The 26117-nt window shown below is 35.5% G+C and overlaps 1 protein-coding gene across 1 annotated transcript in view; it reads left to right on the top strand.

Annotated features, from left to right (window-relative positions):
* LOC141559696 (cilia- and flagella-associated protein 337-like) overlaps positions 1 to 26117 on the top strand; it is a 99189-nt gene that overhangs the window by 18357 nt on the left and 54715 nt on the right. The window contains exons 3-5 of the mRNA XM_074297430.1: positions 618 to 687; positions 17032 to 17278; positions 21521 to 21626. Of these exons, the coding sequence (XP_074153531.1) occupies positions 618 to 687; positions 17032 to 17278; positions 21521 to 21626 (423 nt within the window). The remainder of the gene's footprint in view (positions 1 to 617; positions 688 to 17031; positions 17279 to 21520; positions 21627 to 26117) is intronic.

Below are 26117 nucleotides of genomic sequence, written 5' to 3'. Positions count from 1 at the left end.
TAAGAACCTCTCCACATTAGCATCATTCTCCTAAAAATGGGGTAGTCAGAGCTGATAGGGTTAGAATGCAGTTCAGTGGAACTACAACCTACTTCTGGGCATTGATACTTCAAGCTTTCCATACTATAATGGAAGGTCTTGATCACTGCATTCTATTTCCAAAAATAGATAATCCTGGGTGTACATGTCACAGGAGTTTGTTACCCACTCTGCTTCCAAATTGAAGGTAACTCATATAAATCAATAAAATGGTTTTCTCTTTCAAGTCCTTGGAGTTCTTATGTGGGTCACATTCAGATTTTCCCAGAAAATCCTAAAATAGAGAATAGAAACTGCAACATGTTCTGTTAGACATGATACATAAGAATTGTTTGCTCTGGTTTTAGCTTTATGAGAAAGCGTAAAAGGAAGATACTGCCATCAGCAACCACGCCAATACACCCACTCCTATCCACCTACACACACATGTTTTTTTAAATGTTCTTCATGCTTTTAACAAGTGGTTTCCTCTCTCCAGAAACACATTTCCAGTGAATTTTAAAATACTGTTACACAGTCTTATTAAATTGTACCCTTGATCTTGATGTTAATTGACATTTTTTCTCTCTTTTTTATAGTTGAACTACTATGATTCCATTCAAGTCATCATTTCTGCGTCTATCCATGAGCCCACTGCTCTAGTAATAGGTATTATTTATCCATTCATATTAATCCTTTTCAATGTTCTTTTAGCTTCTTATTTCCAAGCCCTGGGTCTCCTGCCTTTCTCATTCCTATACCATTATGAAAGATAATAATAATAATAGGTTATATTTTATAGTATATTTATACTGCAAAAATGCTCAGTTTTATTTATGCCTTTAAAAAATTCTATTTATATCTTTTGTTTCAATATCACCTTCATTTCTAAGACTATTCTTCCCCTTTTCTAAGCCATTCCTGATTTTAAAAAAAGAGGATGGGGTAGGTGGGGTAGATGGGTGGTTGGAAAAGCAATTCATTAAAATTAACCAATTTATCAATTGAGCCTGACAGTATATTTTATGTTCCACACCTATAGTCTCCCATTTTTGTAAAGAAGGAAAGGAATGGTATATTTTTTCATCTTTTCTTCAGGTACATGTTTGGTTATTATGATTAGAAAATCTTGAGCTGACTTTTTTCTTTGTCTAATTTATGTTGTAGTCAGGTATATTATTCCTGATTCTACTCACTTTAACCTGCAACAATTCATATAAGGTTTTTTGAATTCTTTGTGTTCATTTTTTCTTATTTATTATAAGTAGCTACCAAGATGTGTTTGGTCATTCCCCATTCAGTGGGGTGCCACATCTTTGGAAGTTGGAATTTCTCATCCTCAGAATTAAATGCTCTATTATAACAAAAAAGAAAACTTTAAACAAAATTACCTGATAACTATGACTGAATCTGATAATAGTCTACCCTAATAGTCTTCCTTCTCTCTTTTGCCATCGATTCCCAGTTTCTTCTTAGTGATCTTGTTATAGTGATAGAGCAAATATATCCTTATACATATTATCTCAAGTGATATCAACTATATTTATACTTAAGTGGCACATGGGTAGAACATTGGCTTCAAAATGAGGAAGATTTGAATTCATGTCTAGTCTCAAACACTTACTAGCTGTATGATTATGGCCAAGACTTTGTCTCAGTTTTCTTAATTATAAAATATGGATAATAATAATAGAACCTATCTGCTAATATTGTTGGGAAAATCAAAGGAAAAAAAAATTTTTAAAGTGCTTCGTATAGTTCCTAGGACATAATGTATCTTTAAAAATGTTTCCTTCCTTCCTTCCTTCCTTCCTTCCTTCCTTCCTTCCTTCCTTCTTTCCTTCCTTCCTTCCTTCCTTCCTTCCTTCCTTCCTTCCTTCCTTCCTTCCTTCCTTCCTTCCTTCCTTCCTTCCTTCCTTCCTTCCTTCCTTCCTTCCTTCCTTCCTTCCTTCCTTCCTTCCTTCCTTCCTTCCTTCCTTCTTCCCTCTCTCTTTCCCTTCCCTCCCTTATTTCTTCCTTCCCTGCTTTTTCCTTTTTTCTTTCCTTCCTTTCTTCTTTTCTTTCATTCATTCCTCCTTATCTCTTTCCTTCCTTCCTTCTCAGGTACTGTTTAATTTTTGTCTTTGGATCCTCAGTGTCCAGCATAGAACCTAGTAACATAGTAAATAATTAATTAATTCTGAACTGAATTCTGATTGTCTTCTGGTATGAACTTGGAAAACACATTTAAAAAAAATAAATTTCATCACAATACTGATACCCAAGGTCACAGTTTTCTCTTTATTCCAATGAGTGGAGAGGTTTTGATGGGTCAGCAGACCCTAGTGTAAATATTCAAAGGGCTTCTAGCATTGGTTGTTCCCATAAATAAGCAGGAGTATCTCCCCTCAGAAGTTTAAAAATTTGCCAATTGTTAATAAACTAGATAATGAACTATCATGGTATTTTGGCCTAAAGGAATACTTGCCCAAACCCATAGATGAGTTCTTAGATCTGCCTGTGCATATGTGATTCTAATAGAGCACCGATGTCATGATATTCTGCCTAAAAATACTTTATATTTTCTAGGAAATGGGTAACTTTTAGATGGAAAAATAGCTGCTGCCCAACCATCCCTTCCAAGTCCTCCTCCTGCACCCCAAGGCCATCACTAGAGAGATAAAGAGCCCAGGGTAAATGACAAATCCCTTTGTTTCTTATACAATAGTGTCATCTGGTTAAAATGAACATCAAGAATGACCTTGAAAGAGAACATAGGGTAACATGCAGCTTGAGGGCTGTACAAGAACAGCAAACAGAGGTGTTTGATGCCAGATGGTGAACTTCAGTCCTTCAGTCCCTAGGGAGGAGGATAGACTTATAGACTGATTACATAGATATGTCTTAGACCTTTTTTTTTTTTTTTTCAAGGATGAACTATCACTATTTCATTCTATTTTTTCCATAATGATTCACCTCTACACCAACCCCCTTCACCACAAGCTTGGAAACTAGTGTGAGCTCCATAAGGACAGCTCTATCTCTAAGTCACTTCATCCTTTAAGAAGTTTTTCATCATATTTGCGCATCTGAAGGTCAGTGATGAAGCATGCTAACTGCCTCCTGACAGATCATTATTTCAAGGAGCAGAATAAAGACACAGAGTTTTTGAACATGGCCAATGCAGAAAAGTTTTGCTTAATTATGGATATTTATTACAGGGGTTTTATTTTTATTTGTATTAATGATGGTGAGGAAAGGGCAAAAGAGAAAAATTTTTATATTCATTGAAAATTTTAAATTTAATTTTAAAAATCCACTTTTCTGTAACATTTACCTATTTTTATTGGTTCTTTCACATGAAGTCAATTAGAGCAAATAAGTCTAGTTCTTCTTTCATGTGACAGATGTTCATTGCTATTGGGGTCACCTGAAATTTTTGAATTTTTAGATTTTGTGGTATTCTGTTGTTATGGGCCAGAACTCTGTACTTGAAACAAGGATTCTTACAAGGTACTAACTCAGTGGAATTGATAAGACAATGGTTATCTAGTTTAGCAAGGTGATTAATAGTTTTCTACTTCAATACATGTACTTAGTATGTAGTATAGTTCTATAAGATTCACACCTACAATGATGTAATTAAAATAGAGCATATAAAATGAGACAAACTCAGCCAGGGTCAGAGCCAGAGAAGACAGAGGACTGGAAGTGGGAGCTCAAGCTCTTGGAGCCAAGGAGCCAAGAGCCAAGCTTCACTCTGTCTCACCCCATCATGGTGGCTAGCCTCCTGCATTTCCTCCACTGAGACAAAGCTAGCCTGGGGCCCCAGGCAAGGAGACACTAATGAATTTGGACTTTAATTCTGGGTATTCTTGTGGTGATTACTTGGCTAAAAGGAAGGTTGGTCCAGATTCTTCCAGAAAACCAACAAGAACATTACATTCTATGATTTGCAATGACATAACACCAATAGAAGAACTCTTATGCTTCAATGTACTTCAACCAATCAATAAACATTTATCAAGTGTCTTTTATGTGCTAAGCTCTAGAGATAGAAAAGAGGCAAATAAATGATGATCTCTGCTTTTAAGAAGTATATAATCTAAGGGAAGATTCAGCATGCAAACAAATATATACAAAGCAAGTTATATTCAGGATAAATAGGAAATCATTAACAGAGGGAAGGATTAGTATTAAAAGAATTAAAAGAGGTTGAGAAAAGCTTTCTGTAGAAGGTGAGATTTTTAGTTGGGATTTAAAGGAAGCCAGGAAACTCAGTAATCTGAGTGAAGGAGGGAGAACATTCCAGACATGGGGAGAAAAGCAGAAAGAATGCCTGAGCTGAGAAAAGTTATGATGACAAAAATATGTATCTTTGTGTCAGAAAAAAAAATCCTCAACAAACCTTGAGGTCAGTAAAAGAACTATAAAATGTCTCATCTCCATTCCAGCCAGGTCTTTTAAAAAATATTTTTGTATTATAATATGTACAAAAGACAATATTAGGTAACACACATCATTCTCCTGTAAATATTCCTAGAACAGTAACAAAAAGGAGCAGGTCTTTTTTCTAACCAATTCTGGTCTCAGTTTATTGTCTTTTGGGGGCACCTGTCCAAGCTGTTAATGGATTAACTCATATGGATGGTCTGTTTAATTGCATGTGATAGTGGAAATAGAGTGCATTCTTCAATCACCTTATTTTTTCTTATATAGATTGTTATATCAAACTGTTGATTGATGATGGATCTCAATTAGGTAGTTCCTCAGTTGTTTTGCAGGGTAGTACAATCAGTATAAAATCATCCAAACACATGAGCATGTGAAGAACCTCACCTTCAATGGCAATCTGGATTCCATGCTGAATGCCCTCTGTGACAGTGTCAAATACTTTGGACAAGTGTAATTCTTCCTATGCTTCATTATTTTATTGAATAGAAAATTATTAAATAAATGTTTTCTTGCAGCTAATTATCTTGTATAATTTTAACATATGTGTAGACATATGTTGGAGGAGGGCCTTAAGGCTGCATTTTGTTCTACTGAATCAAATGCTTTTTTTTTTTTTTTTTTTTTTTCCTGAGGCTGGGGTTAAGTGACTTGCCCAGGGTCACACAGCTAGGAAGTGTTAAGTATCTGAGACCAGATTTGAACTCGGGTCCTCCTGAATTCAAGGCTGGTGCTCTATCCACTCTACCACCTAGCTGCCCTGAGTCAAATGCTTCTAAAAAATAATTTGCAAAGGGGCAGCTCGATGATGCAATAGATAGAACACTAGCCCCAAAGTCAGGAGGACTTGAGTTCAAATGTAGCCTTAGACACTTAATACTTACTGTGTGACCCTGGGTAAGTCATTCAACCCCATGTATCTTGCAAAAATAAAATAAATTTACAAACAGTAAATCAGTTTGAACTCAAATTATTGAATATCATGCAAATTTCAAAGAAAAGAAATTATATTGTAATGAGGCTTTGTAAAAATATATTCTGGGTCCAGAAAATATGATCACCAAAGTTTTTAGTTACACTGGTCTGTCTCACAAGATCAAGACAAATTTTAGAGTTGCCAGGAAGTTTTAGAACTTGATCCTGGGGCAGCAGTTGGTAAATTTTCAGCAGTGACATGTGACATCTTCATTTATTCAATCTAGTATAGTGTTTCATGTGCCAATAATAACCACTGCTCTTCTATTCCCAAATTACCGTAGCTTAGGAGCCTTTGTGCCTCTTTGGAATCCAGTGAAAGTAACTTTGTTGAGTATTTGTTATTATTTGTAAGAAAAAAATACTAATGAGACCTGAAAAATATTGTCATCTTTGGGTCACTCAATTTTTGGGATAATTCATGCTTTCCTCACCTATTTTTAGTGTAGTATGATGAAATCAGAAGAGACCTGACTTGAAGCCTGGAGAGACTTGATTTTAAACACTGCTTTTATTTTTTATTTATTTATTTTTTAAGTACATTTGTCATTTAATACTATTATTTAGTAGAAAATAAATATTTAATTTTGGAACTAACATTTCATTTTTTCTTTTTTTATATTTTATATATTTAGAATTTTTTTTCACAGTATATATGCATGAATAAATTTTTTATAATATTATCCCTTGTATTCATTTTTCCAAATTATCCCCCTAAACACTGCTTTTAAATACTTTCTAACTATATGACTGTAGGTAAATCATTTAACCTTTCTGAAACTCAATTCTCTCATGCTTAAAATACTTATAATACTTAACATCCAAGGCTCTTATAGGGATGAAATGATGTGGAAAATGCCCAAAGTGTTATATAAATTTCAGCAATGATAACTATTATCATTAGCTTTCATCTTCACTCTTTAGGGCTAGATTAACAGGTCTCCAAATTTCTTTGACACAAGGGATCTGGATAGGCTAGAAAAATTAAGTGGCAGCTAGGTGGCATAATAAATAGAGTCTGGAAGACCTGAATTTTCATCTAGTTCCAGACTTTTCATACTAGCTGTGTAAACCTGGGCAAGTGAATTACTCCTGTTTGCCTCAGTTTCTTCATGTATAAAATGAGCTGCAGAAGGAAATGACAAACCACTCTATAATCTTTGCCAAGAAAACACCATATAAGGTGATTAAGAGTTGGACACAATTGAAAAGATTTAACAACAACCGATTAAGTCGGCTCTTGAATAGAGGCAGTTATCTAGTATAATAAATACAGCATTGGATTTACAACCTAGGTTCAAATATGGTCTTGGATACACACTAGCTGTATAACTTTGGGCAAATAATTTAACCTTTGTCTGCCTCAGTTTTCTCTGTAAATGGAACAACATTTACCTCTTAAGATTGTTATAAAGATGAGATATTTGTAAAGCACTTAGTACAGTGCCTGGTACAAAGTAATATTTGTTTACTTCTTCTTTACTGAGCTTATGGTTCTGACTCTAGCTATCTTTACAATATTGTCAAGAGAAAACAAGAAAATATGGAAAGGTGATGGGATTAACTTGATTTAACTGATAAGCGAGCCAGAGTGTGAAAAGCTAAGGGCTTTAAATACTAGATCCCTAAACTTCCCATCCTTTTCCCAAAGCCAGCTTCCCATATATCTCTAAACATCATGGAGGGGACAGTTTGCCTCTAAGGGACTATGTAGGAATTCAGTCTAGTTTGTAAATATTAGTGCAAAGTGGTCAAGTCTCTTTAAAGATTTATTTTAGGGTTCAATGCTTAAGCACAGTACCCAGAACATAGTAGACTCTTAATAAATACTTGTCAATTTATTGATTGATTAGTTGATTCCATGACTTCAATTCTATGATTCTAAATCCTTAAACTTATGTTATCTTTTGAGGGAAGTTTCATTTTTCATGTCGCACATTTCTGATTCACTCATTTTTAAATCACCAAAATGTTGGGAGAAGATGTGGTGATTAAGAAGCTTCTTGAGACTTTTCATAAGTCTTTCTCAGAACTAAGAAATTGTATTTTTCTAGAACTACAATGGTTATGAATCCCAAGAAGCTTACATTCAGCACTAATTATCCAGTCCATTTAGTTTAAAATATGACAAAACGTGTTAACATTTGGATTACACCAAGTTCTCCCCATGGATTTTATAAGGAAAAAAGGATATTTGAGGATCCTTCTGGTATCCAAATGGTGCATTCTGAACTATGACCAATAATCTTAATAACTGATCATCTCTCTAAGGATTTAGCTCTATACAAATTAAAATAGTTATTCACTTTCATGTAAGATGGGTGATCACTGGACTGAAGGGGATTTTCAGAAGTTTCCTATAGTCCTGATTCTCATATTTAGTCCTTCTAATGTCCTTTTAAGCTCCAAGGGTTCACTAAACTCCTCCTAGCCCATAACATTATTTAACATGTACAAAGGGAGAAAACTAAATTCTTATGGAAATTACCTTCCCAAGATAAGCTTGTACTGCCATGACTCCTGACCACCTTTTGGCAGCAAAGACAACTTAAAGGCTTGAATAAGTGAATAGAAAGAGAAGAAGATTCATTGAGTTAATCAATCAACAAGATTTTACTAAGCACCTAATAAGAAAGCAAGCACTGTGCTAGATGCTGGAGTTACAAAGAATGATACAACTCCTACTTTTAAGGGGCTTATGCTCCAACAGAGGAAATAAGTACATATGTAACTATATATAGAATGAACTTAAGCTAATACGAAGTAGTTTTAAAAATAAGGTAGCACTAATAGTTGGAAAGACCTGAAAATTGTAGAAGGAGATGTTTCAGCTGAGTCTTGAAGAAAGAGAGGAATTCTGGGAGACAGAAGTAAGGAATGAGAACATTCCAGCAACAGAGGATGGATTACCAGTGAAAAGGTGAGACATGGAGAATGGACTTCTGAGGTATGGAAAGAAATTCAGTTTAGCTGGATCACAATGTGTGAGAAGCAAAGGAAGCTTGTTTATTCCACTCATGTTTCAAACTATTACGGAGTAGTAGAAAATCTACCAGATTTGGATCCAATGATGTGAGTTCTAATCCTAGCTTTGCCACTGAATTAATTGTGGGACTTCAGACAAACCACTTTTTCTCTACTTCATTTTCTTCATCTGTAAAATGAGGGGTTTGATTACATAACCTCCAGTCTTAAATCTGTAATTCTATGACCTTAGGGCAACTAGGAGTTTTAGAATCACTGCTGTCAAATCACTAGTTCTTTGTGAGCAGAATCATGCTTACTTCAGGTAAATAGGAGGCAAATTAGTTTCACTATTTGCAAATAGAAAATCTGTTGAGATGTAAAATTAGTTCTGAGGCTCACAGGGTTTAGGGGTTGAAGCCATCATTACCCAGGGCAAATTCTAGAATCAGTGTCACAAAATCCTATAATGACATGGAATTCATCTGAACCAATCCCTTCATTTTACAGATGAAGAAAATGAAGTTTTAAAGAGCTCTAGGCTCAGAAAGTGCCTAAAATGACAGAACTAGGATTCAAATCCAACTCCTTGGATTCCGAAATTCAGAGCTCTTTCCATTGAGCAATGTGATGTTAAGTTGGCAAAGAGATTAAAGAAAGGAAGCTGAAGTGAAGGACCCACAGTAAGGAAGATGAAATAGGAGATGAAGTCTAAATTGGGAAAAGCCCAGCTCTAACTCCAGTTCAATCAGAGATGGCTTTTGGCTGTAACAACAGCTTCAGGAGTTGAAGTGATGTGTCTCCAGACCCCTGTCCTGCCTACAGCTAGATTACTGTATGATAGTATCTGCATAAGCCAACTGGTCATTTTAAGTTACCTGCAAGTCCGTGTGTTCAAGGAAACTAGACAACACTTTGAATCTGCTTTAGGTTTCCATGGAGATTGCTAAAACTTTTCATCATCCTTCATTCAGACCTTGGGGTAGATCCAGGCTTTCTGGTTTCCATGGGAACCGTTTAAACATGTATCTCTGTCTGGCTTTGTTGGAACAGGACTGCTAGAGATCATGCAAATGAATTGTCTGTTCTCTATTCTCTTTCTAAAAAACCCCAAACACCTGCTTAATGCTGGAAAACTCTACTCTTTATTGAGGAGAATGAAACTCTTGAATTGCTTTTTCAAAGAGATTTTATTTTATTGATTTTTTATAGTGAGAAGTTAGTCTGAGTACAATGACTTTGATTGCTTTCTTAAATAATCACTCAATCTAGCATATATTTTCCTCATTGTATCTTCTCTCCCCCCCCCCCCAATCTTTAGTTAGTGCTGCACAATGAAGGCCATTTCCTCTTTCCATGAATATTGAAGCAGGATGGAATTAGCCAATAATTTCTACCTAGTGCCTAGGTCCTATCTAGGCACTATAGACATAAGATCTAGTACAGGAGACTACTAAACAGTTTGTATGCTAGAGTGAGCAGGGGACAGGGAAAGGAAAAAAAAATTATTAAGTGCCTATTATGTCCTGAGCATTATGCTAAGTTCCTGAGGCAGAGACATTAAAGGACTAGCCTGAGGACATATAGCCAGTATATGTATGAGATCAAGTTCCTAATTAGTAATAATAGCTAATAAATTATATATACATGTACAAAATATAGTATATACTACAAATATAAAATTTTATATGTATGCATACACACACACACACAGAGATATATAATATGTATTTGTGTCCAACCTGTGGTAGAGCATTCTAAACTCATAGTGGTCTGATCAGCCACAGTTAAATACATTGTAACATAGTGATGTCACTTTGATTCTCTTTGAGAAGAAGGCAACAACAAACTATAGACATATACATGCATCTAGCTAGCTATCTAGATATAGCTATGTCTTTCTCTATATATACATATAATATAAACATATATATGTATATTTAAGGCACTATATGTATATATATTTGCAAGGTGCTATATCATGTTTTTGCTGTTCTAGTGGTAGAAAATTGATGTGAGAATCCCCTCTTTGGTCAGAAGTGGAGGTCCAATGTGAAAAGAATTCATGAATCCTAAAAGTTTGAATGGCAAAAGGGAAGTTTATTGTTGACTGAGAAGCCAGCTTTGCTAGGAAAACAGATTTCTGAGTGGCAAGGTCCTGGCAGAGAAATAACAAAGGTTATCACTGAGAAGATCTCTTCACAGCGAGCAGGAGTCCTGGCAGGCAGCTGTGCCAAAGAGGAGGGGTCCCTTGGCAAAGTATAATTCCTACATTGGACTTCTGCAAAGATATGGAGTTTAGAATTGTCCTTTATAACAGTCTGAAGTTAAGGCTTCCAGTTGAAAAGAGAGCCAATGCCCTCAGGCCTAGCTATTTATGTTGGAGTTTTAAGCCACTCAATAATCAGGCTCAAATCTCCAACTGAATGAAATTCCTGAAGATCCAGCTACCCAAAAGATCAATGGTGGGTTATTTGCCCAAGATCTCCAGTTAAATGAAGTTGAATGAATGTGGTATCTTAGAACAAGTTTGTCTGGAAAGTATGCTTCTTTTCAGACTTTTTGGAGTCAGAGACCCTGAATCTCCCTTCTTTTATAGATCAAAGGGAACACAGTTTCAGAGTGATAATTTTACAGATTCAAGATTTATAGTTTCGTTTCCCCCCCCCTTCAATTTGATCCTCACAATAAATTTAGGTAGTAAGTGTTCTTATTATTCTCATTTTATAGTTGAGGAAACTGAGGCAAACAAATTAAGTGATTACCACATGTGTGAAGCTAGATATAAACTCAAGTTTTCCTGATTCCAGACCCAGGACTCCATCCACTGTGCCTCCTATGGTATCTGTGATTTAAACTGGCCCACACTGTTAAACCAACACACGACCTGCAAATGTATAGAGTCACACATCCCACCTAAATCAAAGAGAAACTACAATAGTTGCTAGGGCCTAGAAAGCTGAGGGAAGAAATCTGAGTTTGGTATTCACAGCCACAAGCCTATGCCTTTGTAGAAGAAAGGAGAAGGAAGAAAACACTAATTTTCTCTCCCTTTCTTAGGCACCAGACCTCAGTATTCCAGCTCGCCTGATTTTCCTCATTCTATCTTTTTCTACTTCTGAACCTACAAGTTTCTAAAAGGTCAAATGATTCCCAACTTTCTTCTCTCATGACTCCCCACTCCCACCTTATGCACAAACAACTCACCTAAGTAGTAGTCATCACTTCAGTATTTTTCACACTTTATTGTCAAACAGTAGTATAGCTTTAGCACATTACAGAAAGCATAGCCAAAGCTGGAGATTATTACTCCATTTTGAGAGTTAAAAAGATGGTCATTTTATGTACCACATGAAATCTTACACTAGACTGAAGAAATGAAGATATAATGCCAGTTCTGACACATTGCCAAAGTACCCTTTAAGCTTCATTGGAAACTCTGAAATGTTTTGATCTTGTGAGTCAGTGCTTCATAATTAATGGTTGTATTGACTACATTTTCAGAACCAAAAATCTGACCAAGAATAGTACTTTTGCAAAGCCTAATTAAAATATAATTTTATGTTCATTTCCTTTAAAATGAAGAGATCAGGAAAATCTAGAATAGATGGCTACTGTTTTGTTGTCTCATCTGCTCAATAATAGTAACAGTGTCATGACCTCCAACTTATACTGCAGACAGTTTTGAGCAAGGCCTCTTGAATTTGAGTTTTCGGAAGTCCATTCAGAAAGGCAATAGGACAGAGAATATAAGTGAGAATATGAAGAAAGAGACAGTCAGATGTTACCAAGTCTAAGCTGCAGTTTTTTTTCTCTTGTAGAAGACAAAACCTTATTTTTAAAAATAATAATAGCTTTTTATTTTTAAAAAATATGTGCAAAGATAGTTTTCAACATTTATCCTTGCAAAACTTTGTGTTCCAAATTTTTCTCCCTTCCCCTCCCTCCCAGATAACAAGTAATGCAATCTAAGTTAAACATGTGCAATTCTTCTAAACATTTTCCCACATATATCAAGCTGCACAAGGAAAAATAGATCAAAACAGGAAAAAATGAGAAAGGAAGAAAAAAACCAAGGAAATAAACAGCAAAAGCAACAAATACTATGTTATATTACACATTCAGTCTCCATTGTCTTCTCTCGGGATGCAGATGGCTTTCTCCATGACAAGTCTATTGGAATTGACCTGAATCACCTTGTTGAAAAGAGACAAGTCTATCACAGTTGATCATCACATAATCTTGTTATTGCTATATCTTGGTTCTACTCACTTCACTTAACATCAGTTCTTGTAAGTCCGTCCAGGCCTTTCTGAAATCAGTGTGCTAATCATTTCTTTCTTTCTTTCTTTCTTTCTTTCTTTCTTTCTTTCTTTCTTTCTTTCTTTCTTTCTTTCTTTCTTTCTTTCTTCTTCTTTCTTTCTTTCTTTCTTTCTTCCTTTCTTCCTTTCTTCCTTTCTTCCTTTCTTCCTTTCTTTCTTTCTTCTTTCTTTCTTTCTTTCTTTCTTTCTTTCTTTCTTTCTTTCTTTCTTTCTTTCTTTCTTTCTTTCTTTCTTTCTTTCTTTCTTTCTTTCATAATAATAGTCTTTTATTTTTCAAAATATATGCAAAGATAGTTTTCAACATGAACCCTTGCAAAAAACAACCTTGTATTCCAAATTTTTCCTCCTCCTCCTCCTCCTCCTCCTTCTTCTTCTTCTTTTTCTTCTTTTTTCTTCTTCTTCTTCTCCTCTCTCTCTCTCTCTCTCTCTCTCTCTCTCTCTCTCTCTCTCTCTCTCTCTCTCTCTCTCTCTCCTAGACAGCAAGTAATCTAATATAGGTTAAACATGTGCAATTCTTCTAAACATATTTCCACATTTATCATGCTACCTGCAGTATTTGTAAAGGATTTACTCCATGACATGGTATGATGAATTCAGATATAAGATATGTTGTAATCCAATCCAATGACCATTTATTAAGAAACTGCTAGGTAGTAGAAGCCATCTTACATGCTAAGGATACAAAGACAAAATGAAAAATAGTCTCTTTCCTCAATGAGTTTACCTTCTAGTAGTAGAATAAAACACACATAAGTGTATACATTGAAAACTAAGGAATTGCCCATCAATTGAGAAATGACTGAACACATTATGCTTTATGAATATAATGAAATACTACTTTACTCTAAGAAATAAAAAAGGGATAGTTTCAGAAAATCTGGGAAGCCTTGTATGAACTAATACAGAGTAAATAGTAAAGTAAATAGAAGCAGGAGAAAAAATTATATAATAACATTATAAAGATAAATTATATTGAAAGACGTAAGAATCCTGATCAAGATACTCACCAACAATGATTCCAGAAAACCAATGATGAGAATGTTAACCATTTTCTAACAGAGAAGTGATGAATACAGTATATCAAATGAGACATACATTTTTGGGCTTGACTAGTGTGGGTACTTATTTTACTTGATGATGCATATTTGTTACAAGGGTGTAATTCATTAATTCTTTTAGATGGACATGGTGAAAAAGAAGAAGAAAAGTGAGAAAGAAAGAAAATAAATTCTTGTTAGTTAAAAAAATCTAATTTTATTTTGAAAAATTATATACATGATAATTTCAGAAGGAGAAAAAGCATTCTAGCAACATTGAGGATCAGTAAGCTTTCTCATAGAAAGCGCATAAGCTAGGATGAGAAGAAAGTTGGGGATTCAAAGAGGAAAAAGTGAGGAGAGAATAATTTCCAGGTATTGGGGACATCCTGTACAAAAACAGAGGCAGAGGTCAATAAGCTGAGTTGCTAAGTTAAGGTTAAGGTATCTAAGTAAATATAATAGAATTAGAGGATATCTAAGAAGCAGAAGAAAAAAATACTTATTTGTTCAAAGATTCCTGAGAATAGTCTGCTTTTCCAAGGCTTTCAAATGTGGAACTGATGGGTCACATACATATAATAGTTGAATTCAACATATTTAAGCTGATCTGTTACTTTCTAAAAATCCAGATACAGGAGCTATGCTTCAATATCAAGTTATATGATCAAAGAGAATAGTTATTTTTAAAATTCCATGAATTTGAAGGGATGTTCCCATCATTTTAGTCCTTTGAGACCAGATTTCTAATACTTTGCATTTTATTTGATTGTGCTGATGATATAGCAGGAACAACCTAATATTTCTTGATTCCCTAAGTCTCTTCTAATCATTATAGAATGGCTTGTTTAAATTCACTGCAAGTCCAATCATGTATTTTAAATCAGTAGTTATGTGCTCCAATCAGGTAATTTTCCCTTTGTTGGAATTCTCTTGATTAGGGAATCTTACGGGTAATTGCTGGGAAATGTGTCAGACTTGTAGTTTATAATAACAGGTGCAGTATCCAAATAAGGCCAATCAACACCCAAATAATTGCTGAAGTCACTAATTATAAAGATAGTTACCTTCAAAAAAGATTAAGAAATTAAGATTTTTTTTTTTTTGTTATCAGCCAGTGGTTCTTAATCTTTATTATGTCATAGACTGTTTTGTCAGTCTGGTAAAGTCTATGGATAATGTTTTTAAATGCATAAAATACACAAGATTACAAAGAAAACCAATCATATTGAAGGACAATTTTTTTCAGAATATAGTTTTCAAAATATTAAGGAAACAAGTAAATTGATTCTACATTAGGAATCCCTGCCAAATAAATCCCTTGAAAAGGATTCAGGAAGGTGGTACAGTGTCAGAAATGACTGAAAAATGACTGAATAACACCAATTGGGTGCAAGAATCTGCAAGTGTCAAACTGGGAAAGAGAATGATGATAACTCACATTTACGGCTTTAAGATTTATGAAACACTTTCTAAAGATAACCCTGTGTCAAATGAAATAATGTATGCCAAATGCTTTGCAAATGTCAAATTGCTATGTTAGTTGTCAGTTGTCATTATTACCAGCAGTGATACAAGTATCTTATCCCCATTTTACAAATCTGTTTACTGAGGCTCAGAAGGGTAAATGCTATTGATAAAGTCATAGGCAAATAAGTGGTACACCTGGGACTTGAACTCCTATCTTCTCACTCCACGCCAGTGCTTTTTCCATTATACCATGCAGCTTTTGTTGTTATTAAGTCATTTCAGTAATGTCTGTCTTTTTGTGATCCTATTTAGGATTTTCTTGGTAAAGATAGAATACTGGAGTAGTTTGCCATTTCCTTCTTCAGTTCATTTTATAGATAAGGAAACTGAGGCAAACAGGGTTAAGTGACTTTCCCAGGGTCACATGACTAGCAAATATCTGAGGACAAATTTGAACTCAATATTTCCTGGCTCCAGGCCTGGTGCTTTATTCACTGCATCACCTAGTTGCCCTTATGGCTTTTGTAAGTAACTGATTTATTTTATGGATATGTGTACATGGCCATTAGCACATAGAATTCTCTTTTCCTAGTCTTCTTTGCAGTAAGGCATATATCTGAAAATTATGGCAGTGGCCTATGTAAGGCCAACAGTTCTGCTATTTGTTGAACCTATCCCTAAGACTGAATTGATTGAATTTCTGGTCATAGCAATTAAACAATGGAACCAAGTAAGTCAAGTAGATACTGCATTTATTTAGAGGACCCTCTATCACCAAAGATAACTCCTTGTTTTTCTCTGTATTCCATTTCTCTATCAGTAAGAGGAAATAAATAACACACAAACATTAAATGTATATATTCCTTGTGACTCTTTAACAGCCTGAGCAAGTTCTTCAGCACATTGGAGAGATCTTTTTGAAAGTGTTATGGAAAAGACATGCATAAAAATTATACAGGAAGAAAAGGCATTGAAGGATCACCATCTATACCAGTAGATGAGATCACAGATCCATCCAAATACATAATTTATGGGGAAATAAAATATTAATTGGATGGAAGAGGGACACTTCTTGAAATAGGGAGTTGTATACTTGCAAAGAACCTTAAGAGGTCATGCAGTCTGGATCTGTGCCTTCTGGCAAGATTGCCTTTAAACCATTCCAAGGAAAATGACACAGTGGATAAAGTGCTCTGAGACTTGGAGTAAGAAATATGAGTTCACATCCTGCCTTGATTACTTATTAGTTGTATCTCCATGGCAAATCATCTAATCCCTCTTACCCTCTGTTTCCTTATTTATAAAATAGGAATAATGACGACATTTGCTTGACAAGATTATTGTGAGGATCATATGAGAATAAAGTTTTTTTTTAAAAAAAGCCCTCTATAAATGCTAGCTACATTAGCTATTATAGTAATAAGAACCTAACTTGTTTAAAGTTCTCCAGAGGAGATTCTATAACTTTCCCCTAAGAGCCCATTTCACTGTTTAACAGACTGGAAAATGTTTCCTAAAAATTCCTCAGGCTGCAGCTTAACAGCATGTCCCTGCTTAAGGTTTAATTGGAACTGTATTTCCTTCTTGATGCCCTCTCACTCCCTACATGGTGCTAGTTGCCTCTTTCTGGAAGACATATGGGAAATGGTTTCCTTTCTTGTGGAAATAGTCTCCAACTCAGAATATCTACATTCTAATAACCTGGGGCAGAAGATGACAGTGACAGTCCTCTCTGAATGCAAGCTCAGAGCTGTCAACTCAGCAGAAAATTGGTCAGCTTTATTTAACAATAGCTTTTTGGTTTTTGTTTTCAGGGTGTACCACTGGAACAACAAATGTGGAGCAAAAGATGAAGGAAATAAGGGCTGTTAAGAAAGATGGAAAAGTAAAAAAATGGCACCAAGCATCCCTTGGGCTTCCTCAGAGGCGAGCAGAGGGGGATCAGACAGTTTTCCGAGTGCGTAAAGGAGTCAAAACATTTTCTTTCTGTAAAAGGAACAACTTGCTATTAACAGGTGGAATGGATCGAGTAATTCGAATCTGGAACCCCTATGTTCCAGGGTAAGATTTCTGATTCTATCAACTCTGGGGCATACTATATGCTGCCAGATTAACAAATAACAGCCTGGATGTTTCTTATGTAGAATTTAAGTATCTCCCGAAGTCCCTTTGCAGCCAAAAATATCTCATAATTACCATATAATCTTTTATTCTCTGATCATTAAAAATTCAACCCTTTGGGCTAAGGAGCTCTTTTTTAAAAATGCAAATATTCTGGAAAGTTTCTTTAAGAAATATCCATTGTTGGTTAAGCTTTTATCCTATGAAGGACAATGTGCTAGATGCAGAGATGTTCAAAACAATATAGTCTTTTTCCATCATTTTTTTCAGTTGTGTCTGACCCTTTGTAGGTTTTCTTGGCAGAGATACTGAGGTGGTTTGCCACTTCCTTCTCAATTTTACAAAGGAAGAAATTTAGGTGAAGTGACTTGCTCAGAGTCACACAGCTAATGAGTGTCTGAGGCTAGAAGATGACTCTGAATGCAAGCCTTCCTGATTCCAGGCCTCACTATGCCACTTTCCTGCCCAATATAATCTTTACCCTGAAGGAATTTAGAATCTAATAAAAGAGGAAAGATATATTCATAGTAATAAGTTCTTTTCATCCCAGTTTTGTCACTAGCTGTATGATCATTTAAAAAAAAAAAAAAAACCAACAGCAACAACAACAACAACAACAACAAAACTCACCTACTTTCTCTGAGCTTGGACAATTAGTTCCCTTAACCTTTCTAAACTTCAACTTTCTTGGAAGTAATGATTCTATAGTACTTACATCATGGGGTAAGGCCCAAGTGGGATAATGAATGCAAAATGCTTTTCTAACTTTGATTCCTATATAAATGCCAGTTATTGTTGTTGTGTTTTCGTCTTTATTTAACAAACAAGGAAACAGATAAGATTACTTGCCCAAGACCCCGGGTGCTAAATACATTAAAGAACTCAAACCTACTTCTGCTACTAAAACATGCCTGATACTCTTATAGTATAGCAAGCTACCCTATGTCTGTTACTAGCAGGTCTATGAAAAGGGTAAATGGGATGTTTAGAAAATGTGACATGAAAAATTTTGGAAGGAAAAGTTCCTCTTCAATAATAGGATTGATGGAGATAACTTCAAGAAGAAAGTAGTACCTGAGCTAAATTCAAGTGGAAAAACTTAAAGGGAAGAGAATTTAGAGGGAGATAAGATTTTAATAGATAGTGATATGGAAGGAGTGCATCTTAAACAGGGAATGGTCTCTGTAAATACATAAAAGTGGTAGGAGTGGGATGAAATTGAAAAATAGCAAGAAATCTAATTTGACCAGAATATACATGTACAAAGATAGTCTTGCAGAATGGGACTGGAAAGGGAGCTTTAAGCAGGACAATAGGAGAGGAGGGAAAGAGGCATTTAATGTCATAATAAGGAACTTCTATTTTATTTGGAGGTAATAGGGAACCACTGATGGTTTATGTGCAGGGAAGTCACAATGGTCACATTCATGAACTACAAAATTACTCTAGAAGTGATATGACCAATGAATCAGAGAGGTAAGAAATTTGAAGAAGGAAGAACATTTATAAAACTATCCTGATAATCTATTTGAGAAGTAAAAAGGGTCTAAGTTTGAAAGGTATCTAAGATGAGAAGAAGGAACAGAATTAAGAGATAATTGACAGTACTTGGCAATTGACTATATGTGGGAAGTGAGGAAGAAGAATCAGCAATGACTACAAGATTTCAAGTCTTGGTAAGAACAGGAAGTGCCATCCATAAAAATAGGAAAGCTGGCAAAGAGGCAGATTTTGGGGTAGGGAAGATTATTAGTTCAGTTTGAATTCAGTTTGAATTATTAGTTAAGTTTGGGGTGATAACTGGACATCTAAGTGAAGCTGTCCATCCAGCAAGTGGAATTGTGGAATCTGACCTAGGGAAAGATCTGGGCTGCATGTGTGGATTTTAGAGATATACATAGATGTGATCACTGAATTCATTACACAGAAATTGCTCACCAAAGAAGTGAGTATAAAATCAAGTGAAAAGAGACTTGAGAGACTTGAGGAATAAAAGAAGGAAACTTATTTTACTTAGGAAATAAAAAAAGGTGAATCAGCAAAACATAACAAAAACAAAACAAAACACAAAAAAACAAAAACCAAAGATGGAAGAGTCAGACAGGTAAGAGAAATACTAAGAGTAAGCAATGTTACAAAAGCCCAGAGAAGAGACAGTATCAAAGAGAAGGAGTTAAGGATGTTGAGTCATTCATAATTCAGTGCACTTTGGTTAAATCAATCTTGATTTTTCCTAACAATGAACTGAGATCTATTTAGAGTGTGGGTAATAATACTAGGAAAGAAGAGGCAGGAAGGGATCAAGGTTATAAAGGAGTATAACACTTCATAGAAAGAGCAGAATAGGTGGAACATCTTAGCTGGGGGCAATGGCAGACAATGGGAAGACACTGAAAAACTAAGAAACTGGAGATAGCAGTAGAAAGAAGAGGCAAGGGAGGTATCAGAGATAAACTTTGTCTAATTCACAATTCTGCACAGTCAAACTCTAAAGGCTTTCCCATGTTCCCAACATCAAATGAACATGAGAATCCCTTACTAGACAGGTCTCTCTTTGACTGAGTCTCACAGAGGTTTGGAGGATCTTTTAGGTAGTTGTCTTAATCAAGGGCAATAAATAAGAATGCATATATCCATACCTAAGTATTTCTTCCCTGGGTAGTATTTCCATGGATTGTCCCTGAGATATTATTAATCATTAAGACCTCCTTTCCCTTTCCTTAGTCTTATTGATATCTATGGGTCACCTTAATCAACTGGGATTAGGTCTGTATCTCTCATTTTTAGGATGAATCAGAGTCATAGAATTTCAGAATTGGTAAGCACCTCAGGATAGCTACAATGGCAACTACCACAACCATTTATACAGTGCTTACTAAATGCCAGGTACTGTACTAAATACCTAACAATTATCTGATTTGAGCCTTACAACAATCTTGAAAGGTAGATACCATTATTACCTCCATTTTACAAATATGGAAACAGAGAATAAGTGACTTGCCTAATATCACATAACTAATAAGTGCCTGAAGTCAGATTTGAATCCCCTGCTCTCTGACCCCAGGTCTGGCGCTCTACTTTGCTACTCCATCTACCTTAGAAGTCATTTCTAGACCAACACATATCTGAGAAGAATCCCCACTCCAACTTACCTGACAAGGAGTAATCCAGGCTTTGTTTAGATGCGTATCTAGACAATAGAAGCTATTATACCAGAAGTGGGTGGAATGCCATCAACTCTCCCTTATTTATCATCGAATTCCCACCTCCTCCTAGGGAGTCATTAGATCATATTCTTCATGAGTTTTCATCAAGGATAGAACCATACCTTCTATGTATGCCGCCCAGCACCTGTGTGAACAGCAGGTTTTCAGTAAATGTCAACTAACAATTTGCTAATTTATATCTAGTGAGTCATGGGGGTTGGGAAGAGAGTATTTTCTAGTTGTATAAATTGGTCTAGAGATGTGGGTGTTGGTGGGAACAAACAAGTACAGCTTTTGAAATTTATACAAGTTACAGAGATTTTAAGTTATATCTCTACATCCTGCACTCCATAGAGCAAGAGATGCTTATTATAACTACTCTCCACATATTCCTCTTAAGTTCCTGTTTGCCTATAATGCAAGATCATTAATTCATTCCCCAGACATAGTTCTGAAAAGATCTCTTTTATCATTTTTTTTTTTTTTATCCTTGGTGAGGTCCACCCCATCCTGCCACCCAGCCCCTATATCATGATATCATTGAGAATAGGGCAGCAGCACATTGGAAACTCTTGCAAATGACTGAACACATCTTGCTCAGATGCCCTTATTTACACTGGCATTTTCGTGTGCTCTCTAAATACTATTTAACACCTGCCTTGTGAAGTTACAACAACCTGTTTTTGGAATTCAGCCCAAGCCAACCCTCTTCTCTCTACCTCCTGGGCCTTCTGCTTTTTGTAGCAACCTTGTCTGTAGTTGGAGCAACAGAGCTCAGGGCTTCATCTCACACTGAGTTATGTTGCACTAACTGGGTATTATCTGCTTCAGCCTTTTTATCCCACAGTGAAATATACTTGAACCCTCCTTCAGGCTGAATAGAAGCACCAGATCAGAACCATGTTTAGTCTGATGTTTTCATTTGGAAATAACAGGTGAGACTGAAACACAATTGTTTGTTCTTTTTACATTCTAGAAAACCAACAGGCATGCTGAAAAGCCACCTAGCTCCAGTCTTTTACCTCCACATATCAGCAGAGGAAAAGAGAATATTTTCGATGTCAACTGACAATACAATCAAGGTCTCCCTTTTTGCATTACATGTAGCAAGGTGTACAGATCAGCATCTGAGCTTTGTTGTACAGGGCCTGTCTATTGTCAGCTTTGGGGAATCTCTCTGTAGCAATGTAAATGAAGAGCATGAAGAGAGGGCTTGTGGAAGGAAAGTCCAGTTGGCACCTGGAGAATGAATATTTTTACTTCTACTCTTCATATAATCCTCTTAAGTTCCTATTTGCCTTTAATGCAAGACCACTCCCCAGCCACAAAGTTCTGAAAAGATCTCTTTCCTCATTCCTTTTATTCTCAATAAAGTATGCTCCATCTTTTCACCCAACCCATGATATCATTGGGGCATCTTAAGTGTGAAGCATGGAGGTGGCTCTTAGGACTTTTTGATATAGATCTCCACTGCCCAAGAAAAGAAGAGGCTCTTGCTAGTGGTGGTCTTTATATATTGAAATCCAAAAAGGGAATCTTTCTGAAAATTTGTCCCTGAATTTAAATATATGCCAAATTGTTGAGAATCTCCTCATCTCAAGTTAAGGATTCCCTTACCATTCATTTTCTGTGTGTGTGTGTGTGTGTGTGTGTGTGTGTGTGTGTGTGTGTGTGTGTCTGTCTGTCTGTCTGTCTGTCTCTGTCTCTTTCTCTCTAATATATAATTTGTATTTCCATAACTGCGTGCCTGTCCCATTTCCTCCTAGAATATAAATTTCTGGAGGGAAGAGTCTATTTTGTCATTCTTTCTATCATCAGCACCTAGGACAGTGCCTAAAACATTTGGATTGGTTGGGGAGCAGACTTGGGATTTCAAGGTGAGGCAAATTACCAGTATGGAAACTCCTTACACTGAAGCTGATCTGCAACTTTTCTCTAATGAACAATCTTAAGAAATTGTTACTGAAAAGTTAATTGACTTGCCTATAGTCACCCAGATAATTCAAGGCAGAGGTAGAATTTCAACCTAAGTCTTTGTGATGCCAAGCTCAGCCCTCTATCTAGTCAGCCATGCTGTCACTAATTAAGAACACAATAACTAGTCAGTCAATAAGCTATTGTTAAATGTCTACTATGGGCCAGGCATGTGGCTATGACTGGCCAGGATTACGAGTGGGGCAGTCAGAGAAAGATTCAACTCAACATATATTAAGTGACATTATTAGGTTTTAAGAAAGATATGATGATAAAATAAGACTTAGAATCTAGAAGGGATATATAACAGATACATAGAATTTCATAATGGAAAAGACTTGAAGCCATCATAGAAAGCCATACATCTGAACAAGACTTCCTCTCCAAAATCCATGTGGCAAGTGGCCATCTAGTTGTTTTACTTTAAGATCACTAATAAGAAAAAGTTCCTGAATAGCTCATTCCATATTTTAATACCTCTTATGAGTAGAAAGGGCAGCTAGGTGGCACAGTGGATAGAGTGCTGGATCTGGAGTCAAAAAGACTTGAGGTCAATTCTGATCTCTTATACTTATTAACTGTGTGATGCTAGACAAGTCATTTAACCCTGTTTGCCTCAATTTCTTCATCTGTAAAACAAGTGAAGGGGGAAATGGCAAACCACCCCAATATCTTTTCCAAGAAAACCCCAAATGGGGTCATGAGGAGTAGGATATGACTGAAAAACAACTCAACAATAACAATATGATTAGGAAACTTTTTCTTATATCAAATCTAAATTTTCTTCTTTGCAAATTCTACCTGGTATTCCTATGTTCTCTTAGATCAAGCAAAACAATGTTTCTATCACATTATAGCACTTATATACTATTGTACAGCCAGTGTTGTGCTGATAAATTTCTAACAACTGGCTTTCCCTTGGAAAAATGTGTTGATAGTATACCTTAAAGATGAAATTGTTATTAACATTTAGACAATCATCAAAACAATCAATGAAGCCTGGATTTGTTGCATGTCCTGATTTTCAAGATATAAATGTTCATGTTGAAAAAAAAAATTGATTCTTGAGGATTCTAGCATACCTCTAACTATAACCACTTCAACCTACCCTATTCTATCCTAGGGATTGGACTAAACTATTCTGCCAGATCTTTTCTTCTACAACTTAAATATTGCAGTTCCCATATAATACAGATTCAAGACTTTTCACTATCTTGGATATACTCTAGTTTACCAATGTACTTCCTAAAATTTGGCCAAAAACAGTGTTCCAGATGTGGAATATTGATTAAATCTCTTTTGTTATTACTCATTCATTTCAGTCATGTCCAATTCTTTATGACCCCACTTGGGGTTTTCTTGGCGGAAAAACTGAAGTAGTTTGCCATGTCCTTCTCCAGTTCATTTTACACATGAGGAAATGGAGGCAAACAAGGTTAAGTGACTTACATAGGGATCACATAGCTAGTGCCTGAGGCCAGAGTTGAACCATAAAGACAAGTCCTCCTGATTCCAAGCCCCACGCTCTGAGCACTATGGCACTACCAACTGCCCCAATAAGGCTAAATTTAGTTGCCCAAAGTCACATATTCTTTCATAAAGCAAAAAACACTCCTTCCCCCTCAATCTTCTGGGAAAACATAACTAATATGGTAAGTTTACAGACTTTGTTTTGATAAGGATCATTAAAAATTAAATTCATGAAAAGGCATTAACAATTTCCTTCAGCTTTCAATTTGAAAGCTTCATTTTGTAAACACTCCAAAGAAGTATTTTTCCCCTAAAATTGCTTTTGCTCTCCAATTATGAAAACTCTCTGTGTGGGTAGGTGTCATGTATTCTACTTTATTTCTCCTGTGTCTTTCCACATTTTCCCAATCTGTATCCATCATTACAAGATTAACATCATGTCTATGATGATTCAGGCACATTTGAATCACTGCCTAAAATTTATTTTAAGTTCACTAAAATCATATCCTTGAAATATGGTACGTAAGTTGCTTCTTAATATATTATTTTTATTCAATACGTTAATCATAGAAGGCCCAAACAGCTGAATCTGGCATCTTTGTTTTTTTTTTAATTTTTTTTTTCAGTCCATATGCTCCACTTTGCTAATTCATGGAAACCTCTTTATAAGAATTTCCTGAATTCTCCTAGCCTTCTTAAAAGTACACACAATTTCTTGAATTTTTAATTTCACTTTGTTTTGCAACATATAACATTGATTTTGGAATCAGAAGACCAGGGTTCAAATCCTATCATGTGATCATGATTAAGTCCCTTCTCTTCTCTGGACTTTAACTTTCTTACCTATATAGGGGGAAAGGATAATATTAGAAGGGGAATCAGATAGCCTTCAAAATCTCTTCTAGTTCTAAATCTATGATATTCCTATTTGTAACTAAAAAGGAAGTATCACATAGGAAACAGTGTGAGACCAGAAAGAAGACTATTCCTGAGATGTTCAAACAACTAACTAAGGTTAGTCCCAGGAAACATTTTAAGTTTAAGTTTGTTACTTTCTTTTTGTTCCTTTTCTACTACTCTTGGTTACTCCTCCTTTGTTCAGACTGCTCACCCTGCCCTTTCAGGGTAATACCATCCATTCTGAAATTATATCCCCTCCAATTCCGTCAATGATGAGCTGATCCATCCTGAAGTGTAAATAACCGATAATAATAAAAAATAATAATTTATATAGTTCTATAAGATAATAAAGTATTTTCCATGTCATCTTAATTTGATTAATAACTTAATTTTTTCCTAAATGATATTTTAAAAGATTTTTAGCAATTGTGACAAACATAATTATTAGTTATCTACAATTTATTGCTTCCACATTTATTAATTATCTATCTTTCTGACATAGAGAATCCCAGAACTGAGGATACCAAGGCAAAAATGAAACAAACCCTATCCTCAAAGAGCTTTTATTCTATTGACAGAACACTGTGATAAGCATGAGAGAAAATACAAAGTTAAATAAAACACTGTTCTTGCCTTCAATAAGATTCCAGTCATGCACAGAGATAAGACAGTAACTCAGATAACTATAATGCATTAACTTTCCCTTGACACTCCAGTTCAACCACCAATGTGTTTTGGTCAATTGACATAAAATATCGATAATTCAGAGAATGAATTGAGGACAAGCCAGGGATATAACGCTAGATTCCCATTCTGTCCACAGCTGAGCAACGGTGGGATATACTTTATACTAAACCACTGGCTATCTCTAGAGTAATCATGTTAAGTTCATTAGAGAATTATAAAACAAAATGTTATATGAAGCCTGAATAGGGGAAGTTGTTGGGAGGAGGAGGGAAAAAAGGGGGATAAACAGACTTGGAAAGGCTTTCTGGAGGAGTTGGCCTTTGAACGGATATTTAAAGGAAGGATGGAAATTCAACAAGAGAAGAGGAGGAGGGAAGGCATTCCAGGAACTGGGAACAACACAATCAAAAGCCTCAAGGCATAAGAATATCATATATTCAGAGAGGTTGAATTAGAGAGTGTGCATAGAGGGGAATAATTAAAATGGATATATCAGATTTTTTTATATAGACAATTTTTTATCTGTATTAAAATTTTTATTT

The sequence above is a fragment of the Sminthopsis crassicaudata genome, chromosome 3 (assembly GCF_048593235.1).
Source record: "Sminthopsis crassicaudata isolate SCR6 chromosome 3, ASM4859323v1, whole genome shotgun sequence".
Taxonomy (NCBI): domain Eukaryota; kingdom Metazoa; phylum Chordata; class Mammalia; order Dasyuromorphia; family Dasyuridae; genus Sminthopsis; species Sminthopsis crassicaudata.
Note: the sequence above shows the minus strand (reverse complement) of the source record. Positions and strands in the feature narration are given on the sequence as shown.